We start from the raw sequence: 16,793 nt of genomic DNA on the forward strand, positions 1-16,793 counted from the left end.
AGCTCTCCCAACCTTGCTGTGTTGAATACATAAAAGATTTTGCAAATCAATATATAGTGCTTCATAAATGTTAACATGTTACTAAGGATCAGTGAATACAGCCCTGCTCCTTTCTTAGGTCTCCCACCGTTTTCGAGAACTCATGCAGCTCTTCCACACTGCCTGTGAAGCCAGCTCTGAGGATGAGGATGATGCTACCAGTACCAGCAACGCAGACCAGCTGTCTGACCGTGGGGACCTTCTGTCTGAAGAGGAGCTGGATGAATGAGACTCTGGGAATACTTGGGTATCATCTACGCAGGACCAAACCCAACAGGTGCCCTGTCATTAGGCAGGAGGGTAGTTGTACTCTGCTTGTACAGTCCTTGCGCCCAGTTTACAGACCGGGAGAGGAGCCCAGGACGAGGACAAAGGCTGGAGGATGGAGTAGGACCCAGGGGCTCTGCCATCCTAGGCACCATTCAAGGTCTTATGAAGACCTTACAGATCTCCTCTGTAAATAGCATCGAGTGAGAGTGGAATTCAGCTCCTTTCTCTACTTTTTTTTGGTCTGATGGCACATATTTATTGTTCTGTGGTCTAATCACAATGTTTCTAAATGTAAAAAGTGCATATGTTGGTGTAGCTAGTCCTGCAACATTGAGCTCCTCTGCAGGAAGACACTGGGCTCCTGCATCCAGCTGTTTTTATTGCAAACTAGCTCCTCTCTCCCACACTGGGAACTTTAGTCCACGAGGCTGTCACCACCCTGGTAGCACTGGGCCAGGCTTTGTAGCTCCTGCAGGAGCTCTGCTACGTCATCATGCTCCACTCCAGCATCCATGAAGCTGGCCCAGCGCCGCAAGTCGAGTTTGGTGAGGTCTCTGGCCAAGGCCTCCAGGGTCTGGTGCAGGGACGAAGAGGAACACAGTGCCCCAAACACTGGGATGCTCTCCACAGCTGTGGAGGGAGAGGAAAGACAGACCTGTAGATGGATGATTATTCTGCCCTGGGACTCTGTCAAACTGATGAGGAAGTCCAACCTTAGTAGACTTGATTGTAAACTCAACAAATTTGGTGTACTGTCCCCTTAGTACACCAGTACTCCAGAGGAAGAATGCTTTTCTTGGGAGCCATAGGGTGAATAAAACAATGTTTAACTGTGGACTTTTTCAGCACTTTTAATCCAGGAACGGAGATAGTAAAAACTCTCCCATACTTGAAATCTCAGTTTTCTTTACCTCCTACATACCTGCTCCCTTGGGGGAACCATCCAGAACCATACCCTGTGGACTGCAGCTTGAGAAGAGGTGCGGGTAAGGAGGAGCCACCCTGCAGGGAGTCAGCAGCAGATGGGAAGAACTGTGGGGGCAGAGAACAGATGCTAAGCGCGTAAGAAGTCACAGGAGGGTTGAGGTTGGCAAGAAGGGCAGGAGCAACCGCTACACTGACCTCATGACTCTAGGCTGCTGCTGTTGTAAATACTGAGCCAAGACTTCTTCCCCAGTGGTACATGCGTGAAGGGAGGAGGGTGGAGGTGTCCCTGGGGTGAGCTGGCTGCCAGAACAAAGCCAAAACCACCATTAGGCTGTGGCAGCATGAATAAGAAACTAAGAATTCTTATGTTCTCAGGCCATCAGCTGGATCAAAAAAAAAAAAGAGCTCCCCCTCTTTTTTTTTTGCTTCCTTTTTAAGGGGTGGGGAGGGAACAATATCATTAGACTGTCCCAGAGAAATTAGGGGGAAAAGGATACGAAACAAAATCTGACAAGGGTTCCTAAGGACCAACAGCTCTCACCTCGTGTGGCATGCTCCGTCTATACCCCTCAGCACCACTGACTGGGCAAAGCAACGTGTTCCAGAAGGCTCCCCACATGCAGACAGTGGGGTCCATGGGGTGGCTCCTCCAAACTGCATCAGGGAATCAGGAAGGGACTGGCCTGGAGCCAAGGGGAAAGGAATGGTTGCTCCTGCTGTCACCACCTAAAGAGAAGGAAGAGAACACGTTAGAGGACATTTTCTCAGCACTGACCCAACCCCTCACAAAGCTTCATACCTTTTTCCCACAGAAGCTCAGCATGTCAGCCAGATGAACCATGGAAACTGGAGAAGAATACAGGCGATAAGGAACAGTGACTGTGTCCAGGGCTATAGCCAGGATGGCACTGCAGTGGAAGGGCAGAGTGGCCTGTAAGAAGACACCAAGAGGTGCACTTGGCCTCAGGCCTGGAAAAGAATGTGTGGAGGCAGAATATTAACACCAGAAAGATCCAGGGGACAAAGCAGGGGTATGTCTGGCCTCTGGTTGGACCAGCATAGGGCATAGGATAGTGTGATCTGAGAGACCACATCACAGCTGAGTTCAAGCTCGGGCCTCAGGAACAGAACCAATAACAGACAGCGGCTGACTGGGAGTATGAGGAGGCCCCGTAGCCTGCTGCAGTCAGAACAAGAGCACCGAGACTTACATCATAATGCAGGTAAGGGAAGTTGACAGGTGGCTCAGGTCGCAGGCCCAGGCTCCCACCCAACGACAAGGGACAGACGAGAGAGCTGTGAGTAGTCAGGTGCATGAGACCAAAAGCTGTGTTTAATAAACGATAGATGTTTCTCTGGGCCTCCTGGTGAAGAAAAAGAGTAGTTTGCATTAAGCAACTCTCCCCCTGGGATTCTCATTTCTCCCTCCCCACTGTGTGACTGCTTACTCCTCCAAGTTCCACTCACCCCACGATGGTAGGGACCAGGTAGCAGGCCCCACGTTATTATTCCCCGCCCTGAATATTCATCTTGTAGCAGCTCTGCCGCCTTCGCGCCTACCCCAGAGAAGCCATCGTGCAGGTCACACAGGATCTGGAAGCCCTGAGCGGAGGTGAGTGATGAAAAATAGGGAGTAGGATGAGAAGAGCTTCTACCCTGGAGTGCACGTTGCCACGCCGCTACCTGCAAGTAGTCACATTCCTCCACGTAGAAGTGCAGCCTGCCTCCAGCTCTTCCTGGTACATGGGTTCCTTTAGGACACTTTCCCCTTGGCCAAAAGCTTCCAGCCGACCTGCTTCCCTGCCACAAGGCAACACGATCCAAGACTTACATCTCTTCTCTCAGCTCCTCAACCTCTTGTCCTGGGGGAGGGCAGGGAAGATGGCCTCAAGAGCCTCATCCTGCATTGGTGGGGACCCACGTTTCTTGCCTCACAGCCTCTGGGGTCCCCATACCCATCATGGTTGTACTTCTGAATCATACAGATGCTCCGGGGATGGAGATGGACTCTGAGGAAGTCTGACCAGACCCTGATGCTGCCCTCTGTAGGGATAAGTGGTTTTGGAGTTGTAGCGGTGGTGAGTGGTGGGGAACCTGAAGACAAGCAGAGGAAATGTACCTTTCTCCACGTTTCTGCTCTACCCAGACCCGCATCCATCAGTATCTGGAGAAGTCTCACCTTTGCCATTGGGAATGGATTTGACCCTCCAAACACCATCACTACTCAGCACTCCCTGGGAGGGGTGAAAAAATCTACATTTAGTTCTGGGCAGTTTAGAGGCAAAGGTTGGTTCATCCTTCTTGAGTTGGCTGGCCACACCGCACAGCCTCCTTTCTGTTCACCGAGTCGTGGTCCTTAGGAAAAGACGTGCTTTTTCCCAAAATATCATTCTAAGACATTTAAAATGATTAAAATTCCCTTTTACCTGCCCCTCTGGAGGCCCTCGGCTTAAAAAGTTCAGGGCAGAGGCCCTCACCTCTGTACTCAAAGTCCTGGAGATAAGGGTTCTTGGGGCAGAGTTCCTCTTTGTGTGTGGTGAGCTTCCCCTGCCTGAAAGAGATTGGAGATTGATCAAAGAAACCGCACTCTGATGAGTTCTCCTGCGTTCTATGTACATGTATGTTCCCCACCCTTATCCACACATCAATTACACACCATGCTATTGCAGCATCCAACTGTTTGTCCCTGTAGAGTCCACCTTCCTCTTTTAGGGAGCTCAAACTACCTGTACAGAAATAATAGAGACAAAGTTAGGTCAAAGCCTGGGGCACCCTCCCCCTCTAGCCAACCTTCCTCTGATCACCTGACAACCTCCTGTCACCATCTCGCCAGCACTTGGCTCTTCCAAGCTTTCTGGATATACACTAGTTCGGGCAGGGGAACCTTGGTCTAGGAGAATCTAGATTCTATCTTTCCGTTCTCAGCTTAGTCATTAGCTGTGGGACCGGGGGCAAAAACAACATCCAAGGGTCCGACAGGAGTGCTGTAGTTCCAAGTTCTCTGTCTCTAGGGCCTAGCAGCCTATTCCCGAGATGGCTCTTGAGCAAAATAAAGTTTTGCCGTCCTGCGCCTCTCGGGTGTTGGCATGCTGTGCTCAGCTCATCTCCGGTCCTGGAGCTCGGTAAGGTGCGAGGGTCTTGAAGATAACGGCAGCGCAAGGACTCGGCTCGCGGAAGGGAAACACAGGGCACTGGCTGACCCTGCCACCACCTCACCCTTCAGATCCATGAGGATGAGTCGCGGCGTGCAGGCCCGTACGATACAGGACGTCGGGGCACAGCTCTCCCGGCGACTCCTTGGCATCGGTTGCTCGGCCCAGCGCAGCATCCTGGGGAAGCAGAGAGGACGAGGCAGGCCGGCCGAACGTCGGGACTGTAGATCCCGAAGGGGTCCTCGGGGGGCAGCTGCCGGCCGACCTCACCTGCTGGTTCCACCAGTGCGCGCCCTCGAAACCGGCAAAGTGTCCCAACTGCAGTGAGCACTTCCCGGGCCCCGCCCGCCATACTGCGCGGCTCCAAGGGACCGCAGCGACCCAGCCCCGCCGCTCGCTGCTCCTAGCTCATTGGCTTGGCAGGCGCGTGGGCGGGTGTCATTCTCGGTGACCTATTGGTCCGCAAACACATCCTTTTCTATTGGGGAAACGATTCGCCGATTCCTGCCTCTTCCTAGACGTGGCCCAGTCCGGCTTCTCTGTGGTTGCCTGCGAGGGGCGGGGTCCACGGGCCACGCCGTTGCTCCTGCTCCACATTGGAGCCGGCTGGGCGCTGCCTCGGCCGCTGAAGCGGCCGCCAGGTCGCGGGCCGCGGAAGGCTCTTCCTCGTACTTCCCCTGAGGTCTTATCCCTTCTCACAGATCTCCGCTGGCTGATAGCTCCCCGGGCAAAAATAAAACCTCGCCAGAAAAGCGGAAGCTCCCCTAAAGCCTCCCATGCCCTCTCATGTCTTCAGAAGTCACGCGGATCACGACTAATACCCTGTGGACTGGCCTAGCTATCATATCTCTATCATTTACATGTATTTATCTATCTCTGGTATCTAATACCTTATGTAAATAGAGTCTGTATCTGTTGGCGTCTTTTGTTCAATATGGTTTATGTAATTTATATTTTGTGTATATATTTTTCATCGCTGCACCACCACTGATCTATTCTAAAGAAAGAATATATTCTGCGGATAATAGCTTTTGGGATTGTTTCCTATTTGGGGCTATTAGGCGCTATGATTAACATCCTTGTGTATATTTAGAAAGATAAAGCAAATATTGGCCCGGCGCTAAGCCTCATGCCTGCATTCCCAGGTTTTGGGAGGCTGAGGCAGGAGGATCACTTGAGTCCTGAAATTCCAGACTGGGCAACCTAGTGAGACATCCGCCCCTGACACCCTATAAAATAATTTTTCAAAAAGGCAGGCAGCTCACATCTGTAGTCCCAACTGGAGGCTGAGGTGGGAGGATTGCTTGGGCCCAAGAATTCGAGGCTACAGTGACCTATGATCACACCACTGCACTCCTGTCTGGGCGACAGAGCGAGTCCCTGTCTCAAAAAAAAAAAATGCCAGGCGCGGTGGCTTAAGCCTGTAATCCCAGCACTCTGGGAGACTGAGGTGGGCGGACCACCTGAGGTCGAGAGTTCTAGACCAACTTGGCCAACATAGTGAAACCTCCTCTCTACTAAAAGTACAAAAATTAGTTGGGCATGGTGGTCGGCGCCTGTAGTCCCAGCTACTCCGGAGGCTGAGGCAGGAGAATCACTTGAACCCGGGAGGCGGAGATTGCAGTGAGCTGAGATAGCACCACTGCACTCCAATCTGGGCGACAGATCAAGACTCCGTCTGAAAATAAAAAATAAAATCTTAGACTCTCTTGTCTATTCTGAGCTCTTTGTAATTCCGCATTTATTTAGTCTTATTTATTTAGAGACAGGGTCTCACTCTCTTGCCCAGGCTGGAGTGCAGTGGTGCAATCTTGGCTCACTGCAGCCTCAACCTCTTGGGCTGAAACGATCCTCCCACCTCAGCCTCCCACGTAGCTGCAATTACAGGCATGGGCCACCACACCTGGCTAATTTTTGTATTTTTTGTACTTACGGGGTTTCACCATCTTGCCCAGGCTGGTCTCAAACTCCTGAGCTCAAGCGATCTGCTCACCTCAGCCTCTGAAAGTGTTGGGATTACAGGTGTGAGGCACTGTGCGCAGCTACCATTTCACTTATAAATATGATGTGGGCTGAAAAGTTTCTGTAGGTACTCTGGCAGTTTAAGGAAGTTCTGTATTCCTGTTTTGCTAAGAATTTTGGTCATTAATAGATTTGAATGTTTTTTCAGCTTTCTCCACACTGAGATAATTATTTTATCCTTCCTTTGTTGCACTAATGAATACTTTACATCGTCTGATTTTCATGTAATACTATCTTGCATTCCTAAAATTATCCCAAACTCATTTATGTTGATTATCGTTTTAAAATATTGGATCTGGGTTTGGTGTAGTGGCTCATGCCTGTAATCCCAGCACTTTGGGAGGCTGAGGCGGGTGGATCACCTGAGGTCAGGAGTTCGAGACCAGCCTGGCCAACGTGACAAAACCCCCCCTCTTCTAAAAACGCAAAAATTAGCCAGAGTGTCGTTCTGTCACCGAGACTGGAGTGCAATGGCACGATCTCAGCTCACTGCAACCTTCACTTCCCAGGTTCAAGTGATTCTCCTGCCTCAGACTCCTGAGTAGCTAGGACTACAGGCACACGCCACCACACCTGGCTCATTTTTGTATTCTTAGTAGAGACAGGGTTTCACTATGTTGGCCAGGCTGGTCTCGAATTCCTGACCTCGTGATCTGCTAGCCTCAGTCTCCCAAAGTGCTGGGATTACAGGCGTAAGCCACTGCACCTGGCCAATTTTAATATTTTTAAATTTTAATATATATATATATATTTTTTGAAATGAAAGGCCTCACATATTACTGAACCCAGCCAACCAACGCATTCATAATAGATTCAGAGAGGAAAATACGTCGAACTCTCCAGAGAGTGGTGACATTTTCAGTTTGATATGGTAATGTGATCGTGACCTTCAGACAGCACAAATATATGTGCCATCTCATGTGCAATTCCTTATAGACCCAGCTTGGTTCTTCTCCAATGTCTCCTTTTGGAGTTGTACCTTATTTCCAGTTTTCATCCGAATCCACTGGGGAATGGGACGATTTTGCTTTTGTTTCTTGGCCAGGAATCGCTTAATCCTGAAAGTCTTGTGAGAAGACATGGCGAGAAGTGGAGGCAAGAACACACCACGATGGCGGAGAAAGGAAAAGAGAGCAAATTTTAATATTTTTAAAAAATATTTGAGATAGGATCTCACTTTGTCACTCAAGCTGGAGTGCAGTGGCACAAACACGGCTCACTGCAACTTCGACCTCTGGGGCTCAAGCCATCCTCCCACCTCAGCCCCCCAAGTAGCTGGGACTACAGGTGTGCGCCATCACGAATCCAGCTAATTTTTGCTTTTTTTTCTTCTTCAGACGGAGTCTCGCTCTGTCACCCAGGCTGGAGTGCAGTGGCGTGATCTCAGCTCACTGCAACTTCCCCCTCCTGGGTTCAAGCAATCTCCCTGCCTCAGCCTCCCGAGTAGCTGGGATTACAGGCGTCTGCCACCACGCCCAGCTAATTTTTGTATTTTTTAGCAGAGACAGGATTTTGCCATGTTGGCCAGGCTGGTCTTGAACTCCTGACCTCAGGTGATCTGCCCGCTTTGGCCTCCAAAAGTGCTGGGATTACAGGCATGAGCCACCACGCCCGGTCATATATATATTTGTGTAGATTTGGTAACAGAGATTCCTTTTAGAAAAGCACTGGGAGAAAGGGAAGATACCTGATTTTCCATTATTGTTATTCCTCATACCTATGCAGGATTCCTTCCAGGACCCCACTTCCCCCAAGTAGCAACATCCTTAGATGCTGAAGTCTCTCATGTAAAACAGCACAGTATACTTTCTTTTTTTTGAGATGGAGTCTTGCTCTGTTGCCCAGGCTGGAGTGCAGCAGTGCAATCTTGGCTCACTGCAACATCTGCCTCCCAAGTTGAAGCAATTCTCCTGTCTCAGCCTGACGAGTAGCTTGGATTACAGGCACGTGCCACCATGCCCGGCTAATTCTTATAGTTTTAGTAAAGACAGGGTTTTACCATGTTGCCCAGGCTGGTTGCAAACTCCTGAACTCAAGCAGTCTGCCCGCCTTGGGCTTCCAAAGTGCTGGGATTACAGGCATGAGCCACTGTGCCCGGCCAGCTGTGAATTTTGACATGCTGAATTCCATAAAGCCTCAACAGAACCACTGGAAATTTCTGTAGAATTGATCTCTTCTGACCTGCAACAAGTAGAATATCAGAGAAATGCAATTTGGCCAATCTAAAGACTCCTTCCATATTATTAATCTAATACAACACTTAAGAAAGGTATTTTATTTTCTAGGAAAAGAGTCACAATTATCTTAAATGTGAAAAACCACATCCAATAAACCAATAGAAGTTTCAAGAACAAGGGAACATCTTATTGTCACGCATTCACAGTGAAACCCATTTTAATGCAGGTCTAGAGCCAACTGCAGTCCTGTCCAATCCCCTGGGTACAAGGGCCTGGCTCCTCTTCCTGTGTACTGCCCAACTTCCTCATCTCACTAGATCCAGCCAAAAGCAGATGTCCACTGTCTTCCTCACATGTTGTGATCGTGGCTTAGAGGTAGGCACAGTGCCGCTCCAGCAGCGAGGGGTTCGCGTTACTTAGGAACAGTAGTTCTTTTTTCCCTTCTTCTGTAGGAGCTAAAATGGAGACAAACACAGGTAAGTGGCAGTTTCCTGCTGCTGCACTGTGTTCCCCAGGAAATGGTGGAGTCAGAGGCTACCATATCCAAATTACGTTCTGAGGTGATTATCATCTCCCAAGAGATCTTACTTCTAGACCCTTACCCCAACAAGCTACTCTTCTTTTGTATGCATTATTTCCTTTTCTGTGTCTACTCCTCCAATCCACCATGGAGCTCTCCTTCCACTCCAAGAGTGTCTTCTGGACATCAGGATTTTGTCAATCTCCCAACTCTTAGAAATCTGTCCATTGTGTGTCCCAACTTAACATGCTGCAGTTAGTCTCACACACTTCACTGTACTCCTTGAATAAGCTATTCCAATTAGTACTTTTTTTTTTTTTGCTTTTTTCAATAGAGATAGGGTCTCACTATATAAACCAGGCTGCTCTCAAACTGCCGACGTCAAGTGATCCTCCTACCTTGGCCTACCAAAGTGCAGATTACAGGCGTGAGCCACTGCACCAGGCCTCCAATTACTATTAACTTTCTATTATTTTTTTTTTTTTTTTTTTTTTTTTTTTTTTTTTTTTTGAGACGGAGTCTTGCTCTGTCGCCCGGCTGGAGTGCAGTGGCCGGCTCTCAGCTCACTGCAAGCTCGCCTCCCGGGTTCACGCCATTCTCCTGTCTCAGCCTCCTGAGTAGCTGGGACTACAGGCGCCCGCCTCGTCGCCCGGCTCGTTTTTTGTATTTTTTAGTAGAGACGGGGTTTCACCGTATTAGCCAGGATGGTCTCGATCTCCTGACCTCGTGATCCGCCCGTCTCGGCCTCCCAAAGTGCTGGGATTACAGGCTTGAGCCACCGCGCCCGGCAACTTTCTATTATCTAGTGATAGAACAGCCTTAGCTTTTCTTCTATATCCCCTCTCATATTCAAAGGTGAGGTCAAGGGCAAATAAATGAACAGCTGGAATGCTTTCAGAATAGATGAAATATGGTGCTGAAAGTTAATTTCTGTACATCTACTAGGACAGGTGTGGCAAAGATTTACTTAGGTGCTGGAGTAGCCCTCGCGCAGTATGAATTATTCTATGGGTGTCCCAGAATGAATCTCTCAAGTGAAGTCTGTTGAATGAATAAATTCATTAAGGAGAATGTGGCAGGAACCCAATTACCTGGAAACTCTGCCCAGTGGATGGAGTTGGTTTTGCTCCCTTCTTTATCATGAAATATTTAGGGATAAAATCTCTTTTGTAAATTAAACCATAACAACCTTCCACCCACCTTTCTGTACCATTTATCAGCCAGAAAGAAGTCAAGATAAAGGATAAAGTACAAATTAGAGGCTGTTGTTGATGGAAGAAGAGATCAAGGCTCTGACTGAGTGGGATTCTACTGTGATCACAAAGCCCTGATAGGAAAAAACTAAATGATGGACCTTTCTCATGTTGAAGCCAATTGTTTTCCAAATAATACTGAATACAACTTTCAAATTCCTTTGGGTTATAGTTGGAAACCAGGATGGGAATAAAGGGATCCAGGGCATCAAATCCTTCCTGGGGAAGAAAAAGGATCAGGAAACATATTAGTTAAGGGACAAAGCACCAGAACAACTACTTAAGCACTTTGAAGGCAAGGTCTTTGTTTTTCTTCTATGTAACTCTACTTCTCATTCTCTGGCAACATTGCCTGATACAGGATTCCACATATGGTGTCTGGCTACTCGTGCTCTACGTGGCCACAAATACTATATATATATATATATATATATATATTATATATATATGTATTTTTGAGACGGACTCTCACTCTGTCGCCCAGGCTGGAGTGCAGTGGCGCGATCTCAGCTCACTGCAAGCTCCGCCTCCCGGGTTCACACCATTCTCCTGCCTCAGCCTCCCAAGTAGCTGGGATTACAGGCACCCGCTGCCACGCCTGGCTAATTTTTTTTTTTTGCATTTTTAGTAGAGACGGGGTTTCACCATGTTAGCCAGGATGGTCTCAATCTCCTGACCTTGTGATCCACCCGCCTCGGCCTCCCAAAGTGCTAGGGTTACAGGTGTGAGCCACCGCACCCGGCCTGGAACATATTCTTATGATAGAAAATAAAGAAGTGGTCAAAGAATGATAGCTGGATATGATGGCTCATGCCTGTAATCCCAGCACTTTAGGAGGCTGAGGTGGGAGGACTGCTTGAAGCTAGCAGTTCAAGACCACCCTAGGCAAAAACATAGTTAAGACCCTGCCTCTAAAAAAAAAAGGAAAGACAACATTCAGCGTGGTTGGGTATGGTGGCATGTGCTCAAGGCTACAGTGAGTTATGATGGTGCTACTGCACTACAACCTGGGTCACAGAGTGAGACCCTGTCTCCAAAAACATAATGATCGGGACATGTTAAAAGGATATAGAAGCAAGTTTGAAGGAGCTTTTTTTTGCTGTTGAGACAGGGCCTCACTCTGTTGCCCAGGATGGAGTGCACTGGCAAAATCAGGGCTGACTACAACCTTGACCTCCCGGGCTCAAGCGATCCTCCCACCTCAGTCTTCAGAGTAGCTGTGACTACAGGCAAATGCCACCATGCCCAGCTAATTAAAAAATTTTTTTTGTAAAGGTGGGGTCTCACTTTGTTGCCCAGGCTGGTCTCAAACTCCTGAGCTCAAGGGATCCTTCTGCCTTGGCCTCCCAAAGTGCTGGGATTACAGCTGTGAGCCACCATGCTCATAGGAAGGAATTTTTTTTTTTTCTTGAGACGGAGTCTTGCTTTGTGGCTCAGGTTGGAGTGCAGTGGCGCAATCTTGGTTCACTGCAACCTCCGCCTCCTGGGTTCAAGCGATTCTTCTGCCTCAGCCTCCCAAGTAACTGGGACTACACACACGTACCACCACGCTCGGCTAGTTTTTTGTATTTTTAGTAGAGACAGGGTTTCGCCGTGTTAGCCAGGATGGTCTCGATCTCCTGACCTCGTGATCCACCTGCCTCAGCCTCCCAAAGTGCTGGGATTACAGGCGTGAGCCACTGCACCCGGCCAGAGACATGACAACTTAATGTGACACATTATCTGGGATTTATTTTTGTATAAAAGATGCCGGGATAACTGGCTACATCAGAATAAATTCCACTAATTAGGTATAAGTATGACATCAATGTCAATTTTCTGACTTTGATAATTATGCGCAGGGTATATATTAAAGTATCTTTGTTTATATGAATGAGACATTATTTGGAGACAAAGAAGCATTAAGACCAGGCACCGTGACTCACGCCTATAATCCTAGCACTTTGGGAGGCTGAGGTGGGCAGATCACTTGAGATCAGGAGTTTGAAACCAGCCTGGCCAACATGGTGAAACCTCATCTCTACTAAAAAAAAAAAATGTAGCTGGGTGTGGTGGTGGACACCTGTAATCCCAGCTACTTAGGAGGCTGAGAAAGGAGAATCACTTGAACCCAGGAGGCGGAGGTTGCGGTGAGCCGAGACTGCGCCATTGCACTCAAGCCTGGGTGACAGAGCAAGTCTCCGCCTCAAAAAAAAAAAAAACCAAAGAAACTCTGGAGAAAGAAAGACGGCTAAAGCAATTATGATCAAGTTAATATTTTAGGAATCCAGGAAAAGGGCATAAAGGAATATGATTTTTCTCTAAGTCTGAAATTCTGTCAAAATAAATAGATTAATAAATATTTTTCTTTAGACAGGATAACAATCTAAGACAAATTTTCCTTTGACTTGACCTTTCCCAGCAACTCCTGGGGCAGATAGGCTTTCCGGGGCTTAAAGAGAGACCCAGTCTGGCTCAAAGTTGACACAATGGCGCCACCATGCTGAAAGAAAGGAGAAAAGGCTGAACTGGAAAAAGTTGAAAAGGATAGAAAACTACAATTTAATCATCTGTAAATGTGTTTTTCTTTCTTGGGCATACAATGTTACAAAAGTATGGTCTAGCACAGTTAAATGGCAATTAAATTGGTTATTACAGCTTTGGCTCTGACAGTAAACTGCTGCCTGATTTTAATTTACCATGACATATGTGTAGGTCTCAAACTCTTTTCCAAAGACCATAAGGAAATACAAAAACACTTTAAATGTCTGCAAGCAAAATAAAATTAGGCCAATATTTAAATAAAATGGTTATGAATAAACTTACTCCAGTTAAGTGGAAAGATTATAAACCATATACATAGATTTTAATTCAGACCTTATTTCTAACTTGGTACAGATACAGGAATTAAATAAGACATAATAACTTACTGTCCATAAAATTAGAGACTGTAAAGTACTAGCAATGAAATAGGAGGACATGTTTAAAATGAAAATACATTTCTTTCTGAAATGTGTGAGGTATCATATACACTTACCCAATCATTTTTCATCATTTTCCTCAAGTTGTGAACAAGTGCTAATTCCTCTGGGGCAATCTGCATATTGGACAGAAAGAGAGAAGAGACCATCACGTGCCTTTCCCAGATGTTCTCCTGAAACAACTGACAATTTTTTTGTGTTTTTTTTTTTGTTTTTCTTGACAGAGTCTTGCTCTGTTGCCCAGGCTGGAGTGCAGTGGCGTGATCTCGGCTCACTGCAACCTCTGGGTTCAAGCAATTCTCCTGCCTCAGCCTCCTGAGTAGCTGGGACTACAGGCAGGTGCCACCAGCACCTAATGTTTTGTATTTTTAGTAGAGACAGGATGGTCTCGAACTTCTGACCTTGTGATCCGCCCACCTTGGCCTCCCAAAGTGCTGGGATTACAAGCATGAGCCACTGCGCCTGGCAACAACAATTTTTTTTAAAACCCTCAACTAAGACATAATTGTATACCTGAAGGTGCTCCCTCTGGGATAAGCCACATAGCCTCTGGCCTTAGAACTGCCATGCTTCTGGAGATTAACAACAGTCACCGAGAAAAACACCCACTACCCCAAACCAGCCCCATTTTGATGCTTCTGATCTCCTCTGCTTAGACAATCTAGCCTCATTTTGAAAAAAGAATCAAAAGATAAAAAAATTAAGAAAGAAAGAAAACATAGCTTCTGCTGTCATTCTCTTTCCACAATATACTCCCTTAGTTTTCAATGAATAGTGGAACTCTTGGCATTACCTGCTCCTCTGTTTCCATTTTACTGTTTATCTTTTTTTTTTTTTTTTTGAGACAGTCTCATTCTGTTGCCCAGCCTGGAATGCAGTGATACCATCTCCATTCATTGCAGCCTCTGCCTCTTGGGCTCAAGCCATCCTCCCATCTCAGCCTTCCAAGGAGCTGGAGCTACATACAGGTGCAAACCACCATGCCCAGCTAATTTTTTGTATTTTTTGTAGAGACAGGGTTTCACTGTGCTCCCCAGGCTGATCTCAAACTCCAAACTCCTGGACTCAAGCAAACCACCCATCTCGGCCTCCTAAGTGCTGGGATTACAGGCATCAGCCACCACAGGCCTTGCTGTTTATCTTCATATATATATACACGCATATATGAATAGGAATATATGTGTACATATGCACATATGAATATATATGCATATACATATATGAATATACGTGTATATATGTGCATATATACATATGTGAATATGTGCATATATACGCAAACATATGTGCACATACATATGAATATATATGTATGTGTGTGTGTGTGTGTATATATATGGGTTTTTTTTGACACGGAGTTTCGCTCGTTGCCCAGGCTGGAGTGCAGTGGCGCGATCGCCTCCTGGGTTCAAGCGATTCTCCTGCCTCAGCCTCCCGAGTAGGTGGGATTACAGGCATGTACCACCATGCCTGGCCAGTTTTTGTATTTTTAGTAGAGACGGGGTTTCACCATGTTGGTCAAGCTGGTCTCAAACTCCGACCTCAGGTGATTCGCCCGCCTCAGTCTCCCCAAGTGCTGGGATCACAGGCATGAGCCACTGCGCCCAGCCATATATATATTTTTTAAGAGACAGGATCTCACTCTGTCACCCAGGTTGGTGTGCAGTGTTGCAATCATGCCACGTTACAACCTTGAACTCCAGGGCTCAAGTGATCCTCTGGCTTCAGCTTTCCAGTAGCGGTGACTACAGGTGTGTGCCACCATGCCTGACTACTGGCTAATTTCTTATTTTTTTTAGAGGCAGGGGCTTTGCTATAGTGCCCATCCTAGTCTTGAACTCCTGGCCTCAAGCGATCGTCCCACCTCAGCATCCTGAGCCACTGGGATTACAGGCGTGAGCCACTGCACCCAGCTGTTAACTGTTTATCTTACTTTATAAGAAAAATAAGAAAACATATTGTATGGTCTACAAGGCTAAGACCCAGCCTCCATACTGATGGAACCAGAAATCAGAGAAAGAATATCGATAGAGACACCCAGTTTTCCTACCGGGCTTTTATCTTCTCTTTTCAGGGTGGTTCTTCCCCAAAGAGCATTGATTCCATCCACGGCCACCAGGAGGTGAAAAATACCCAAAGAACTTTGCCTCTTTAGCTCTTTCAGCACAATTCCAACTGCATCTGTGGCGTTCCTCACCTGCATGATGCCCTATTGGGAGAGACAGTGGATTGTAGTGCTACCGGAGGCCTTCTCTTGTTATCGCATGTTACACATTCAGTGTCTTTTCTTATACCTGTTCAACCACTTCTCCCAGAGGACTGCCTTTCTCAGTGCTTTCTCTCTTATTCCAGACATACTGCTCTTGAACTTTTATCTAAAAGCAAGCAAAGAAAATTAAAACCAAAAAAAGGCTACTTGGCCTAAGGGTGAAAGCATTGCTTGAAAAGGTTGGAGGCTAAGGTTAATAGGAGTTCATTTTAATCTATTGTTCAGGTTCTGTAAGAGATCTCAACGTAGAAGTGAATGCTTTCTTTTTTTTTTTTTTTTTTGAGACAGAGTCTCACTCTGTAAGCCAGGCTGAACTGCAGTGGTGCGATCTCAGCTCACTGCAACATCCACTTCCCAGGTTCAAGCAATTCTCCTGCCTCAGCCTCCTGAGTAGCTGGGATTCCGGGCGTGTGCCAACATGCCTGGGTAATTCTTGTACTTTTAGTAGAGATGGGGTTTCACCATGTTGGCCAGGCTGGTCTAGAATTCCTGACCTCAGGTGATCTGCCCACCTTGGCCTCCCAAAATGCTAGGATTACATGTCTGAGCCACCACGCCTGACCTCTTTTTTCTGTTTTTTGAGACCATATCTCGCTCTGTCACCCAGGCGGGAGTGCAGTGGTGCTATCTCGGCTCACTGCAACCTCTGATTCCCAGGTTCAAGAGATTCCCCTGCCTCAGCCTCCTGAATAGATGGGCCTACAGGTGTGCACCACCACGCCCAGCTAATTTTTGTATTTTCAGTAGAGACGGGATTTCATCATGTTAGCCAGGCTCATCTCGAACTCCTGACCAAAGTGAATGCTTTCTAATCCATTTCTGCTTGGAGTATTGAAAAAACATACATAAGGGATTCTGATGAAAATGTCCAGAATGGAAGGCCGGGCGCGGTGGCTCAAGCCTGTAATCCCAGCACTGTGGGAGGCCGAGATGGGCAGATCACGAGGTCAGGAGATCGAGACCATCCTGGCTAACACAGTGAAACCCCGTCTCTACTAAAAAAATACAAAAAACTAGCCGGGCGTAGTGGCGGGCGCCTGTAGTCCCAGCTACTCGGGAGGCTGAGGCAGGAGAATGGCATAAACCCGGGAGGCGGAGCTTGCAGTGAGCTGAGATCTGGCCACTGCACTCCAGCCTGGGCGACAGAGCGAGACTCCGTCTCAAAAAAAAAAAAAAAAAAAAGAAAAGAAAATGTCCAGAATGG

At 47.3% G+C, this 16,793-nt stretch overlaps 3 protein-coding genes and 1 pseudogene across 11 annotated transcripts in view; 1 reads left to right on the forward strand and 3 right to left on the reverse strand.

Moving 5' to 3' along the window:
- The window catches only part of GON4L (gon-4 like), a 102,793-nt gene extending 101,649 nt beyond the window's left edge, over positions 1-1,144 (forward strand). The window contains 1 exon segment of the mRNA XM_033196129.1: positions 119-1,144. Coding sequence (XP_033052020.1) covers positions 119-268 — 150 coding nt within the window. The 3' untranslated portion in view covers positions 269-1,144.
- Positions 53-5,587, reverse strand: LOC117074553 (protein misato homolog 1-like). The gene is given in 17 exon segments (XM_033196130.1): positions 53-939; positions 1,232-1,341; positions 1,432-1,536; positions 1,778-1,962; positions 2,036-2,167; positions 2,448-2,600; positions 2,704-2,838; positions 2,920-2,960; positions 2,963-3,036; positions 3,192-3,330; positions 3,416-3,489; positions 3,722-3,787; positions 3,893-3,962; positions 4,453-4,487; positions 4,489-4,565; positions 4,659-4,710; positions 4,712-5,587. Coding segments are annotated over 17 exon segments (1,692 nt in total). The 5' UTR covers positions 4,741-5,587; the 3' UTR covers positions 53-724.
- A 1,573-nt stretch (positions 5,588-7,160) lies between these two features.
- Positions 7,161-7,545, reverse strand: LOC117074555 (annotated as a pseudogene). Its single transcript, XR_004433615.1, has one exon. The product of XR_004433615.1 is annotated as a 60S ribosomal protein L39-like (transcript).
- Positions 7,546-8,216: 671 nt separating this feature from the next.
- Positions 8,217-16,793, reverse strand: part of DAP3 (death associated protein 3) — a 55,498-nt gene continuing 46,921 nt past the window's right edge. For all 8 annotated transcript variants that reach the window (XM_033196154.1, XM_033196156.1, XM_033196157.1 and 5 more), the window contains 6 exons: positions 15,615-15,695; positions 15,371-15,529; positions 13,377-13,436; positions 12,753-12,842; positions 10,462-10,579; positions 8,217-9,042 (listed from right to left, as the gene is read on the reverse strand). In XM_033196154.1, coding sequence (XP_033052045.1) covers positions 8,957-9,042; positions 10,462-10,579; positions 12,753-12,842; positions 13,377-13,436; positions 15,371-15,529; positions 15,615-15,695 — 594 coding nt within the window. In that variant the 3' untranslated portion in view covers positions 8,217-8,956. The remainder of the gene's footprint in view (positions 9,043-10,461; positions 10,580-12,752; positions 12,843-13,376; positions 13,437-15,370; positions 15,530-15,614; positions 15,696-16,793) is intronic.

This window comes from Trachypithecus francoisi, unplaced genomic scaffold, assembly GCF_009764315.1.
Source record: "Trachypithecus francoisi isolate TF-2019V2 unplaced genomic scaffold, Tfra_2.0 Lachesis_group5, whole genome shotgun sequence".
NCBI lineage: Eukaryota > Metazoa > Chordata > Mammalia > Primates > Cercopithecidae > Trachypithecus > Trachypithecus francoisi.